Source organism: Lepus europaeus, chromosome 22, assembly GCF_033115175.1.
Source record: "Lepus europaeus isolate LE1 chromosome 22, mLepTim1.pri, whole genome shotgun sequence".
NCBI lineage: Eukaryota > Metazoa > Chordata > Mammalia > Lagomorpha > Leporidae > Lepus > Lepus europaeus.
Window position 1 is genome coordinate 3,736,757 of NC_084848.1, and position 14,034 is coordinate 3,750,790.

The 14,034-nt window shown below is 54.3% G+C and overlaps 1 protein-coding gene across 5 annotated transcripts in view; it reads right to left on the reverse strand.

The window, feature by feature from the left end:
- The window catches only part of WDR25 (WD repeat domain 25), a 143,021-nt gene that overhangs the window by 39,907 nt on the left and 89,080 nt on the right, over window positions 1-14,034 (reverse strand). For 4 of the 5 annotated variants that reach the window (XM_062181613.1, XM_062181614.1, XM_062181611.1 and 1 more), the window contains exon 4: window positions 8,772-8,902. The exons of the other annotated variant lie outside the window; for it this stretch is intronic. In XM_062181613.1, coding sequence (XP_062037597.1) covers window positions 8,772-8,902 — 131 coding nt within the window. The remainder of the gene's footprint in view (window positions 1-8,771; window positions 8,903-14,034) is intronic. 5 annotated transcript variants of the gene reach the window in all.

Below are 14,034 nucleotides of genomic sequence, written 5' to 3' on the forward strand. Positions count from 1 at the left end.
AGCTGGAACTGAGTCAATCTGAAGCTAGGAGCCAGGTTCTGTCCAGTCTCTCACACAGGTGCAGGGGCCCAAGGACTTGGGCCATCTTCTACTGTTTCCCAGGCCATAGCAGAGAGCTGGATCGGAAGTGGAGTTGTCAGGACTCCAACCAGCACCCATATGGGATGCTGGCACTGTACACGTGGCTTAACCCACTACGCCACAGTGCTGGCCCCAGTATTTAAGATATAAGACAAAAAAAAAAAAAAAAAAAAAAACACAGGGAATTAAGGCCATGATATTTGAAAACCATTAGTTATGACAAAGCTAAAGTAAGTTTTCAAGTAAAAACTTGTGAATCAATATTTTAAAAATAAAATTTTAGGGGCCAGCGTTGTGGCGCACTTGGTTAACATCCTGACCTAAAGTGCCAGCATCCCATATGGGCACCAGTTCGAGACCCAGCTGCTCCACTTCCCATCCAGCTCTCTGCTATGGCCTGGGAAAGCAGTAGAAGATGGCCCAGGTCCTTGGGTCCCTGCACTCGCGTGGGAGACCCGGAGGAGGCTCGAGGCTCCTGGCTCCTGGCTTCGGATTGGCACAGCTCCAGCCGTTGCAGTCAATTGGGGAATGAACCATCGGATAGAAGACCTCTCTCTCTCTCTGCCTCTCCTCTTTCTGTGTAACTATGACTTTCAAATAAATAAATACATCTTTAAAAATAAATAAATAAAATGTTTAAAATCTCAGTGTAGCACAGAGTTTATTTTAGTGGCAAAATGGAGTATACAGGATTCGCAAACTGTAATTCTATAAACGTCGTATCGACATAATCACTGCAGTCCAAAGGACCTGCCTGACAGTTCCTGCTATCCTCTACGGCATTTCTTAGAGCAAACATCATCCAGCGGGCTGGGTGCTAAGGACAGTCGGGGGACATGGCCTTCCTGGGCTCACCAGCAGAATGCGGCTGAAGGGGGCCTGTGTGCCCTGCAGGGAATGGGGACGGCAACAGTCTCGCCTGCCTCCGCGACCGCTCAGCCATCACCTGCAGGCAGCCCACACCGTCACCAGTGCTGGCAGTCGACAGGGCCCATGGAGCCACCCAGGGCCTCATCCCCCGTCCACGTGACAGGAGGGGCAACGGGGGCCCAGGAAAGACGAGCCACGGCCCCCAGTGCCACTGAGATGAAGTGGCCATGCACCTTGCCCTTTGGCCATTTCCAGCTCTGTTAGTCTCCTGTTCTCATCTGCATAAAAAGTCTGGTTTATAGCAAAGTTGAGTCAGAACTGTAGAGAGGACAGAGTCCAGATAAAACGATGTTTTAACATTAAATGGATGGGGGCCAGTGTGGTGTAGCGGGTAAAGCCGCCACCTGCAGTGCCAGCATCCCATATGGGTGCCGGTTCAAGTCCCGGCTGCTCCATTTCCGATCCAGCTCTCTGCTATGGCCTGGGAAAGCAGTGGAAGATGGCCCAAGTGCTTGGGCCCCTGCACCTATGTGGGAGACCCGGAAGAAGCTCCTGGCTCCTGGCTTCGGATCGGCTCAGCTCTGGCCATTGCAGCCAATTGGGGAGAGAACCAGCAGATGGAAGACCTCTCTCTCTGCCTCTCCTTCTCTCTGTGTGTAACTCTGTCTTTCAAATAAATAAATAAATAAATGAGAGAGAGAGAGAGAGAGAGAGAGAGAGAGAGAGAGAGAGACTTGCATCCCGCAACAGAGTTCCTGGGTTCCATACCCAGGGCTCCAGACTCCAGCCTCCTGCTAACACAGACCATGGGAGGCAGTGAAAATGGCTCAAGCACTTGGGCTCCCACATGGGAGATCTGCTACCCACATGGGAGATCTGAACTGCATTCCTTGCTCCCACTTTCAGCCCCACCCAGCCCTGGCCATTGCAAGGTTTTGGGAAGTGAACCAGTAGATGGGTGCTCTCTCTGTCTCTCTGCCTCTCAAATAAATTTTTAAAATGTTTAAGAGAGAAAGAAGAAAGAAAAACAGATGCAGAACAAGCATGAAATATTGATGCTTTGTGCCAAAGCAACACCAGAGTCTGTGGGAGCAAAAGTGAGCGTGCCTTTCAAGGCCGATTTTAACAGGAGACTCTCAGAGCAGGTGAGCAGTCAGGGGTTCAGAGGAGCAGCAGGTGGCCTGGAGGAGCCAATGTGGCATGTCCAGGGGCCAGAACAGGAGCCAGACATCAGAGGACTTGCTCAGCTGGCCTGTCCAACCTCAACCCCACACACAGAAAGGGAGGAACTGGGGCACAGTTCCAAGCTTCCTGCTCTGGGGCTATGTGTCCTAGATTTGCCAGAGCTGCTCCAATTCCCAGTGTTTAATCTTGCCTTAACTGGGAGGTAATTTGCTGAGGTTGGGGTTCCATAATTCAGTCCTGCAGAAGAGGGAGATGCGCTGAATATACGATAAGATTTTCAGGCTCAGTGTGAGCTTTCTGAACAAATTTGACTCATGATACAAGCGGGAAAATGCCTTTTATCACAGATCCTAGCTTTTGGCTCAAGCTACAGAGTCATCTTACAGTTAAATTGAAGCCGACTTCCTTGCAAATGGCCCACAGTGCTGGGCTCCGGAGAGCTGGGTCCACGTCTCAGACCCCTCTGCCTACCTGGCACCTCCTGCACCAGGCTGGGCTCAGTGATGCTGTGGCTCTGTCATCTGCCCAGCACTGGGGAGCATCAGAGTTCAGCGTTGACCAAGACCTGCGGTGCCTGGATCGCCACACTGTGCTCCATCTGACGCAGGGTCTTCCCAGACCTCTTCCTCTGTCCACACGTCTAGCACCACCAGCCGCAGCTGATTGCTGCTGACCCTCATGTCCCATTTACTGGAGGGGACACAGCCTCAGAATGGCCATGGCCCTGAAGCCAGGGCAGGCGGGTGCTTCCACAGGGCTCTTTAGTGACAGCAGGGGCAGCTGACCCTGTCAGTTCTCTTCTGGTTACCCTGGGCACTTGCTCTTGTCCAGACCCTGTGGGAGACGCGAGGGCACAGAGATGACTGGGCTCGGGCCTCTGAACAAGGCTACCATGAATAAAAGCTTTCAGGTGAAGGGCCTGTCACTTAGGTCACAAAGCAGGTAGCCCATCAAGGATGAAGGCCAATGGAGTTCACGAGAGAGAAGCATGGGACTTCCAAGTTCACGGCCCCGTGGACCCTGGCTTCTCAGGGTGCGGTCCGTGCCCCACCTCCACCCGCATCCCCACTGCTTGTCGGGAATGCAGGCTCTCCTCCCACTGCTGAAACGGGATGTGTGTCCCTGAGAGCCCAGCTGCTCTCCTGCGCCACAGGTACATCTACAGACCCTCCTCGGAGACGGCCTCGTCCTGCCAGCGGGGCAGCCATGCGGGCCAGAGAGCCTCTGCTGGTCAAGGGATTCGCCTCAGGTTGCCTGGCTGAGCAAGTGGGCAAGGGTGGACATGAGCCCAGCTCTCCTGCAGCTCAAGCTGGGGCACAGGAGGCCCAGAGCGGCTTCTGGAGAGAGGGTCGCCCACAGTAGCATGAAGGAAAGACTGAAAACACCGGGTACCAGAACACAGCCAGGTCCAGCTGGATCGCTAGGAGGAAGAGAATCAGAAAACGCTCCGAGCAGGGAAGCTTGGCTGGCTCACGCCAAGCGCACCCTGCTGACCTGCGGAAAATGAACTCAGGCCCTTTGCAGCGGAGCGCTGGGCGCCAGTCATCAAACCCACGGCACAGAGGGCAGATCAGCCAAGACTGCAGGAGAGGGGAGCCAAATGGCCCATTTGCTGCAATGAATTGGGTTGCGCTGGAGGAGTCCAGAATCCCAGCATTTACTACTTGGCCAAGTTTAATAAATCAAAAGCTCTCATGACTGGAGAATAGCTTCAAAGTCCTCTGTCCCATTTCCTCGTCAGGCCTCGTGCCCTGAGAGCTCGGGGAGAGGCTACCGGCCTCTGCCGCCGTCCGGGGATGGACTCACTGCCTCAGATCTACCTGCAGAAACCTACTCCTTACGTTCAAAACGTCCACTCGCTTTGACCTGGCAACGTGAGTCCTGGGACTCAAGCTTAAGGAATTAAGTCCCAAATACAAAAAATGCCAGAGGCACAAAGATTGTCTGACAGTGGAACGTGTAACAAAGCAACCCTTGACGCTTACTGGGAGACTGCAACAACAGAGAAATGACTTCCACTCTGCCTAAGCAGCATCGCCTGAGCACATGGTTTCTGCAAAGATACACAGAACAGGGTCAGCCCCGAGGGACCGTGTCAGCCCCGAGGGACCGTGTCAGCCAGGCCAGGAGGAGGCCATATGACCAGGAGGGTGGCAGAGGTCAGAAGCAGACCCCTCAAAAGCCAGGGTCAGCCAGAACTGTAAGTACTGCTACCTTTGCAGGCCACGTGGTCCCGCTGTCGTGTGAGAGCAGCCAAAGACAACACATGGATGAATGAGTGTGACCGGGTTCCAGTAAACCTGTATTTACAAAAACAAGTGTCGAGCTGGCTTGAGCCTCAGGTAGGAGTTTGCTGAGCCTGGTCTCCACTCGCACTCCAATAGAGGGAACTGGTCCAAGAAGCTAAAGCTGCCATTCATCTCACTCCTTCAGTCTGCACACATTTCCCCAGCTCCTGCTTATGTCAGGTTCTGTTCTGAGCACCAGGAACGGGCAGGAAGCAAGTCAGGAAGGTAGACCAAGTCAAAGGAATATTACTCCAAACCCTACAACCGCAGTGGCAATGAAAACCTTTACAGCACCTTGTGAAAAGCAAACTACAAAATCTGTCTTCAAATATAAAACCAAATTTTTTCTGTTTTTTAGATTTTATTTATTTGAGAGGTAAAGTTATAGCAGAGAGAGGGAGAGACAGAGAGAAAGGTATTCTGTCCACTTGTTCATTCCCCAAATGGCTACAATGGCCGGAGCTGGGCTGATCTGAAACCAGGAGCCAGGACCTTCTTCTGGGTCTCCCAAGCAGGTGCAGGGGCCCAAGAACTTGGGCCATCTTCTACTGCTCTCCCAGCCAATAGCAGAGAGCTGGATCAGAAAAGGAGCAGCCAGGACTCGAACCAGCGCCCATATGGGATGCTGGTGCCGCAGGCAGAGGATTAACCTATTGCGCCACAGTGCCAGCCCCGTTTTTGGTTTTTTTGTAAAAAGTGAAAAAGAGGTGCTGGTAACAGCAGGTAAAGCTGCGCTTATGAGACTGGCAATCTCTATCACAGCATCAGCACAAGCCCAGCTGTTCTGCTTCTAATCCAGCTTCCTGCTGATGTGCTTGGAAAGGCAGCAGACAATGGCTCAAGTACTTGGGTCCCTGCCACCCATGTGGGAGACCTCAATGGAGGTCCTGGCTCCTATCATCAGACTACCCAGTCCTGTCTGTTGCAGCCATTTGGGGAGTGAACCATAGATCTCTCTCTCTCTCTCTCTCTCTCTCTTTCTCTCCCACTTCCCAAGCCCCGCCCCACCAGCACTCTGCCTTTCAAGATAAAGATAAGTATTCTTTAAAAATAAATGAACAGGGCCGGCGCCGCGGCTCACTAGGCTAATCCTCTGCCTTGCGGCGCCGGCACACTGGGTTCTAGTCCAGGTCAGGGCACCGGATTCTGTCCCGGTTGCCCCTCTTCCAGGCCAGCTCTCTGCTGTGGCCCGGGAGTGCAGTGGAGGATGGCCCAAGTGCTTGGGCCCTGCACCCCATGGGAGACCAGGAGAAGCACCTGGCTCCTGCCTTCGGATCAGCGCGGTGCGCCGGTGGCAGTGCACCAACCGCGGCGGCCATTGGAGGGTGAACCAACGGCAAAGGAAGACCTTTCTCCCTGTCTCTCTCTCACTGTCCACTCTGCCTGTCAAAAATAAAAATAAAAATAAAAAAATAAATGAACAGGGGCTAGTGGCACGGCTCAATAGGCTAATCCTCCACCTTGCGGCGCCAGCACACTGGGTTCTAGTCCCGGTCAGGGCGCCGGATTCTGTCCTGGTTGCTCCTCTTCCAGGCCAGCTCTCTGCCTATGGCCCGGGAGTGCAGTGGAGGATGGCCCAAGTGCTTGGGCGCTGCACCCCATGGGAGACCAGGAGAAGCACCTGGCTCCTGCCTTTGGATCAGCGCGGTGCGCCGGCCGCAGTGTGCCGGCCGCACCGGCCATTGGATGGTGAACCAACAGCAAAGGAAGACCTTTCTCTCTGTCTCTCTCTCTCTCACTGTCCATTCTGCCTGTCAAAAAAAAAAAAAAAAAAAAAATGAACAGGGGCCAGCGCTGTGGTGCAGCGGGTTAACGCCCTGGCCTGAAGCACCGCCATCCCATATGGGTGCCGGTTCGAGTCCTGGCTGCTCCACTTCCTATCCAGCTCTCCGCTGTGGCCTGGGAAAGCAGTAGAGGATGGCCCAAGTCCTTGGACCCCTGCATCCATGTGGGAGACCCGGAAGAAGCTCCTGGCTCCTGGCTTCAGATTGGCACAGCTCCAGCCATTGTGGCTAACTGGAGAATGAACCAGAGGATGGAAGACCTCTCTCTCTGCCTCTCCTCTCTGTGTAACTCTGACTTCCAAATAAATAAAAAATCTTTTTTTTTAAAGAAAAAGATGTATTTATTAAAAAAAAAAAAAAAAGAACAAAGAGAAAACCTCAGAGGAAAAGAAAAATGAAAGACATCAAAATGTTACTAATGTTTACCTTTGGCCAGCTTTACCATGCCTCCTCCTCCTCCCTCTCTCCCTAAACTCCCAGTGTTGGCACATGTCCACGTGCCACTCTGACAACAAAGCGCTCCCTCCCCAGTGCCTACAGGAGGGGAAGCTCGTCTTGATTTTAAGCTCTGACCTGTGTCCCCCCTGCTTCCACCTGTGGTCCCCACTGCTGTCCTTGAGGCAGCTAGATCCATGCTGCTCACCCCGGCATGGGGGTTCAGCACCTGGGACAGAGCCACACAGCAGGGGCTCAGCAGGGAGTGGGCCACTGTGGGAGCCCCCGCAGGGCAGCAGCCTGTGGCCCCCGCCCTTGCTGAGCCATCTGAGACACCCGGGCAGCTGGTGTCCCTGAGTCCATGACCCAGTGGGGGAGGACTGTTGTTGAACAGGAAGTAAAAACAAACGGCGGACAGATTCCTCTACCCACACGGTCGGCCGGGAGCCGCTCACACACACGCCGATATCAGTCACAGCAACATCTGCCCCAGCATTGCCAGAGCCCGTCAGCTGGCATCTGCCCTGGGAGAAAATCCGGTATTTTTAACCAACTCTTACATGGCATCCTCACTGCACAATTTCTTACGAGTTTGGTCTTAGAGTTTAAACACAGTGGGCGCACCTTTCGGGGAGGCTGTCAGAGGGGCTGGGTAATCAGAGGTCCCACTCCTAGCAGCACAGCTCAGCGATTCCGGAGCGCACGCCGCAGTCGAACGTTTTCTTTCATTTACCGCGTATTCATATCCCAGTGCAGAGAGCGCTAGTGTTTTTTTTAAAAACTCCACTGTGTCCACTTCTTTGAGGGTAGTTTTCCTTTCTTTTCAGATATTTTTGTAAAAAGTTTCTTTGTAAAAGAGAGAGGCGTGACACCCCCCCCTGCTTTTCTGAAGCGTGCTTCTCTTTGCCTCCCCCGGACGTGCTTCAAGCTAGATTTATCTGTGCGCTCACTTTAAAGGAAGGGGTCTCTGTTTTGAGGCTCTTTCCCAAATAAATCAAAAAGCCTGTTGGGCAGGGCCTCCCTGCAGAGGCCGCTCTGAAACATGAAGGTGAACCTGGAATCGAGGCCCCGGAGGCTCCCACTCACTTCTTCCACCCAGACCACGTGCAGGGTCCTCTGCCTGGGACAGACCTGCTTGGAGGCTGCACCTGTCCAGGGTGGGGGCAGGAGGCACCCCCAGAGCCGTGATGCCTTCAGGTAGTCTTTGAGCGCTGCAGATAGACTCCAGCCCTTCGGGGTGGGCCACGGAGTCCCAAACCGGGGAAGACGCTCTGCCACTTCGCACCGTCTTCTTCCACACCTCTAGCAGGCTGAGCAGAGAATGTGGCGCACGACCCCTAAGGGCTGCAGAGGCTGTGGCTCCTTCAGACCAGGCCACTGCAGCTCAGATTAAACAGCAACCACGGCTCAAGTCAGGCCCGGGGCTCTTCCTCTGGCAAAGCTCACAGCCTCCCCACCACTCTATCTCCGCCAGGGCCACTGCTGTCACCAAGGCCAGGACCCTCCGAATCTCCCAGAGCCTCCCTCGGCCCTGCTCCCGACTGCTGCTCACACACCGCCTGGGGCTCCCCACTGCCAACCAAGACACCCAGCATCGAAAGCCCCTCGGGGAGCCCAAAACCCAGCCCAGCACCACACACAAGTGGATCCCACTCCTGCATTCAACTACTCTGCATCACCGCCTTCCTCTTCCACCCATCACTCCGTCAGCCGTGATCTACCAAGCGCATTCCAGGAGCCAGAGCGTCAGCAACAGACAAAATCCCCGCCCTAAAATAGCTCTGCAGAGTGAAGAGAGGCAAACAGATACACACACACAGAGAGCGCCTCTCCACACCAGTGACCTACGCCCTCCAGGAGCCCAAGGGTGAGACATGTTTTGTCACCTGGGAGACATAGCATGCACATAGTAGCTGCCCAACAAGTGTTTCTAGTAACGTGCTACATAGAGTTGCACAGAACTCACTAATGTTCTTTCCAGCCGTCTAGGAACGAGGCTCAGCACTGATGAGACGCTGCGTGTGGCTACTGCGTCACCAAGGCCCCACACGTAGGCGCTGCCCCTCCCTGGTGGGGTGCTGTCCAGGCGAGCACCCCGTAGCGGGCAGCCTGGGACGGAGGGCATTACCTTGCCAGTCCTCACATCCCAAGCTTTGATTTCGGAGCTGAAGCCTCCACATAAAAAAACGCTGGGGTCCTTCGGGTGAAATTTCAAGGTAGTGACTCTGAAGTCACTCCGCCCACTGAACAGCTGGGTTCCTGCAACACAGGAAGAGGGCACAGGGTTAGGAAACACTCAGATCACAGAACAAGCTTCTTACAACCCAAACACTATCCAAGTCCATGGCAAACAGGACGCCGAGGTCCAGCTTTCTGGAAACCCAGCAGCAATGGTGGCAGCGCTGGCCCGCGCGCCGTGGCCAGCCCCTGCCCCGAGGCTCGGCTGAAAGGCTGCATCCTTGACCACAGGCAGCACAGGATCACTCGTCGGCAGCCCCAGGCCCATTTCACAGGTGGCAGCAGCAAGGCTCTGCAAGGGCAGCACTTCCACGGCTGTGCAGTTGGTTCAGCTGTCTGCTTATCCTGCGGCAGGACTGCTCCACGAGGTTTCATTAGGATCGGCCCTCCACAGGCACATCCTTTAGGAGCCACTATGGAGCGTGGCAACTCGGGGTGATGACAGTGGCCCAAACCGCACAGTGGACAGGGCAGAGCTCACCCTTGCCCCATCAGGCATCAGATGGCTGTCAAGCTTTATCACACTGTGCAAACACACAGTGTGAAAGAGGCCTTCCTACCACAGTGGCCCTCCCGAGGTCAGCTATGGAAGCTTCAGGAACATCAAGCACTCAGGGCAGGCAAAAGCTGGTATTCCTTCCACTACCACAGTGGGCTCTGTGCTCGCTACCACGGTGGGCTCCGTGTCTAATACCACAGTGGGCTCTGTGCTCGCTACCACGGTGGGCTCCGTGTCTGCTACCACAGTGGGCTCCTGTCCACTACAACAGTGGGCTCCATGCCTGCTACCACAGTGGGCTCCTTCCACTACCACGGTGGGCTCCTTCTACTACCACAGTGGGCTCTGTGCCCGCTACCACGGTGGGCTCCGTGTCCGAAAGGCCGGCTGCTATTCTCACCTGTTCACTTAATCCTCCTGAAACTGCATGGAGAAACTGGCCTGGCCTCAGGAGGCGCTCTCGCCAGGCAGTCTGAGAGCCACGGCTGCACATGTCCGCAGGGGCAGGGCTCACACAACATGTGTGGCACCTGAGTGACCAGCAAGGGTTCCCCAGCCCAGCAGGGAAAACCTTAGCTGTTCTGCACGGGAACGCTTCCACTGCACTGAGGAAGTCGGCAGCTTGAAGACACAAGGAAATGCTGGCCAAGGAGATGCCAAGGCCTCAAGCATCACCTGTGCTCGTGGGAGCCCAGGAAGCAGCATCTGCTCATTCAACCCAAGGAGTGCTCCCTAAAGGCACCCCTGTCACATGTGCTGAGACCCCCACCCAGTGGCTAGGTAGGGAGAGGAAAGTCATCCATCAGTGCTCACAGAGGCACAGCGGGAGGCTCTGTAAGTCCAGCTTGCCCACAGCCAGTCTCCCAAGCTGTGTGACCGCACGCATCAGCGACTCCTGGGTGTCTGCTGACGAGTCCCACAATGTGCTAGCGCTACCGAGGCACTACCAACATCTAAAAGTACCAGAGACAGAACACTGCAGAGGATGAGACAAGCATAAAACCACCAACACTTTAAAATACATTTTAATACGCCATTTACCAGAATACCACGGGAGCTCTCTGAAATCCTTAAAACTTACAACAGCTTTAGTGAGCAACAGCACTGGGTATGCTCCCTCTTTTTGTAACACAGGGAACTTTGGTGACCAGAGAGTCGTCTGGGTGTGGGCTGGGCTCATCCACTGAACACTGGACCTGCTGGCCACACAGCAGACATCGTCCCGTCTGTTAGTGGTGCAAAGGGGTCTGTGAAAGTTTGGCTAGTAAAGCTCCACCCCCTAATGTCAAATAAAGGTTCCTGCAACCAACCGCAAGGTATCGCTGCATTCTCATATTTGTAATAACCCAGCTCAAGTCTTCACTTAAGGAATTCTGGAACAGATTAGAAAAGCAGTGTTCCCAGGCTGACGGTGCAGATATCAGAGCCTCCATAGGTGACACACTTGCTTCACTTTTGGCTACAAAAATCACATAATGATGGAAATAATTTAAAGCATCTGTTTTCAAAATGTACTCTTCGGAGTGTGAATTTTTTGAAAAGCATTCCTCTCTTACTCTTCGTAAAGTGTCACCTTTACCTTGATGGAGTTAGCTGTGTTTGGTTTTGTTTTTCTCTACTGTTTCCTAGCAGCCTACCATTGCCAGTCACTTGTCATCACAGAAAATTCTGGGGAGCCGGCGCTGTGGCACCAGCATCCCATATGGGCACCGGTTCTAGTCCTGGCTGCTCCTCTTCCAATCCAGCTCTCTGCTGTGGCCTGGGAAAGCAGTAGAGGATGGCCCAAGTGCTTGGGCTCCTGCACCCACGTGGGAGACCTGAAGGAAGCTCCTGGCTCCTGGCTCTGGATCGGCTTAGCTCCGGCTGTTGCGGCCATTTAGAGAGTGGACCAGCAGATGGGAGACTTTCTCATTGTCTCTCCCTCTCACTGTCTATAACTCTGCCTCTCAAAAAATAAGAAAAAAGAAAGAAAATTCTGGAAATACTTTTTATAAATGAAGAATCACTCCCCAGTGAGTTAATGTAATTGGAAATCTGTTATTTCTCGAACTCACTCTTCACTTTCCTTTTCTGAAACTCACCTGGAGCCCACATCCTTTCTTGCCCCTTGTGTTAGCACTGGGGATCAGACACCACCCATGCTGTGCGTGGTTAGCAAATCCCGCAGGTGGACAGGACAGCCGGGGGGCGGCCCCCAGCCTCTGTGCCCGGGCCGGAGACAGGGCCAGCACTGTGGCAGCAGCAAGGCCCCGCAGGTGGACAGGACAGCCGGGGGACAGCCGGGGGGCGGCCCCCAGCCTCTGTGCCCAGGCCGGAGACAGGGCCAGCACTGTGGCAGCAGCACTTGGATGCTCGCCTCAGCCAGGTGCTGGGGGATGGTCCTCGGGGAGCAGGAGGGGGTGGAGGCCACTGTGGCCCCCAGCACCACCGACAAGGCCCAGGCCAGCCACGGGTCTTTTCTCCCACAGAGGCAACCATGCCGACCACTTCCGAGGTCCTGGGTTCAAGCTCATTGGGACTCGCTGCTGATCCTGAACTCGGACAGGACTGCATCTGCCTGGGGAAAGGCCGTCCCTCGTCTCTCAGACACGGCGCAGGACCAGGTGCTCGGTTTCAGAAACGACAGTGAATTCTCTCTCTCTCTTTTTTTTTGTCCCAGAAAGTGCGGTGACAGAATCCTGTCAACAACAGGTAAGAAAGATGTAAGGAAATGCTGAGTTGCTAAAAGATGATGACTGACATTTTCCCGCTAAAGAAGCACTTCTGAGCCTGTTTCTGAATGTTCCCGAGAACCGGTCTTTGAAATACCCGGATTGTCCATTTAGAAGATGAGCTCTAGTAGATATTTTTTTCCAGGTTTACTTGAAAATAACTAGGCTCTCACTATTTTCCTTTGTGAAAAGGGGCCAAAACTGAAAGACCACTGAATTTTTTAAAAATATTTACTTATTTATTTAAAAGGCAGAGTGACATGGAGGGAAGGAGGGAGGGAGGAGAAAGAGAGAGAGAGATCTTCCATCCTCTGGCCCAAATGGCCCAAATGGCCCAAATGGCTGGGGCTGGGCAGGGCAGAAGCCAAGAGCTAGGAACTGTGTCTCCCACATGGATGCAGGGCCCAAGGCACTTCCACTGCCTTCGCAGGATCGGAAGCAGAGCACCAGGGACATGAACTGGAGCTCCATTGAGGGACGCCAGCGTCACAGGCTGCGGCTTAACCCACTGAGCCACAATGTCTGCCCCTTTAAATTGTTTAGTAAGTTTCCAAACACCTAACGCAAACCACTAAGGTCATCAGTGAGGAGGCCTGGAGCAAGACTTGGCTGCAGACACAAGGACCGTCACCTCCCGGCACGGTGCAGAGGTGAGGCCAGGGCACAAAGGGCCGCCCAGGCCCGGCACTGTCACTTCTAGCAGAGGGACCTTGGGCCCCCACAGAGGCTACCGAGGGGTGAAGTGCTGTACAGAGCAGGGCCAACAGCAAACAATGGGCAGCTGAGACAGCTGGAAAACACGAAGCCTCGACTTGTTGACTTCACCCTCGGTTAGATGAAAAGCCAAAACCAGGGGATGCAGGTTTCCGAGAGCAGGAACCTTGAGAGATTCACGATTTTTGAGCTTTTGTCGTGAGGCACTGAGAGCACAGGTGCTGGGCTGGCCTGTGCACTTGTGAAGGGACGGGGATAAAGGCTGGGTAAGTGTCCTGACCGTGAACATGAGCCGCCTGAAGGGCTCGTGCTCCTCCAGGCCTCTCCGAGTGTCTCACACCCCTCCCTGCGCTGCTTCGAGCACGGAGGTCACCAGGGACCCTTTAGCTTTCAGACCATCTCGCTCGCTTGTTACACAAAATTCTGTTTATTCAGTGCATTCTTGTGACAGGAGGTGCAGTTTTAGGGAACTTAATCCATTGACGCTGGATTTATTGATCTGGTTACAATGTACACAAACCGCTTGGATCTCCTCAGAGTTACGAGAAATCATCTCTTTTTCTCCTTGAATCAATCATGATACAAATAAAAGCGTCATTCAAGGAAGACACGTTCAAGACACAAGGCAGAAACTCCCCCTGCACCCCGGGTGCCATCCTCAGGGCCAGTGCTCCCCTCCCCACCAGCACTGCAAGGCAGCACTGTCCAGCCTGCCACACTGGACCAACGCAGACGGTCCACCGATGTCCACCTCTGGGGACCCTGCCGTCATGCAGGGCTCCGGGTCCCCGAGGACCTTCCTTCTCCATTCAGCAAGTCTAGCTCCTGGAATACAACAGGTGTTTGGTCCTGACCAAAAGAAACCCAGGAAGGAGAAGGGGCATTCACAATGCCTCTCTAGGGAGCCCAGGGGCCGCCTTGACCAAGCAACTCCCGGTCCTGTGCCCTCCGGGTCTTCCTGGAGCTGGCATGTGCCACCCTGGCTCCCAGGTGCTGCGTGTCATTAACCCCTCCTCACAGCAGGGGAGATGGAAGCTCGCTGAGGTGAGAGACTCGTCCGGGGCCAAGAAAGCCAGCCAGGCTGGGAGGACCGGGTCGGGAGCTGTCTAACCCAGAGCCCACCTCTCTGCACCCCAGCAGCAGAGCCGCCAGCTGTTCCTGACCTTTCCCTTTCCCTCGTCCGCCCTTCACAGCCACGGGCTGAGGAAGGCGTAGGGAAGTGTTGACGA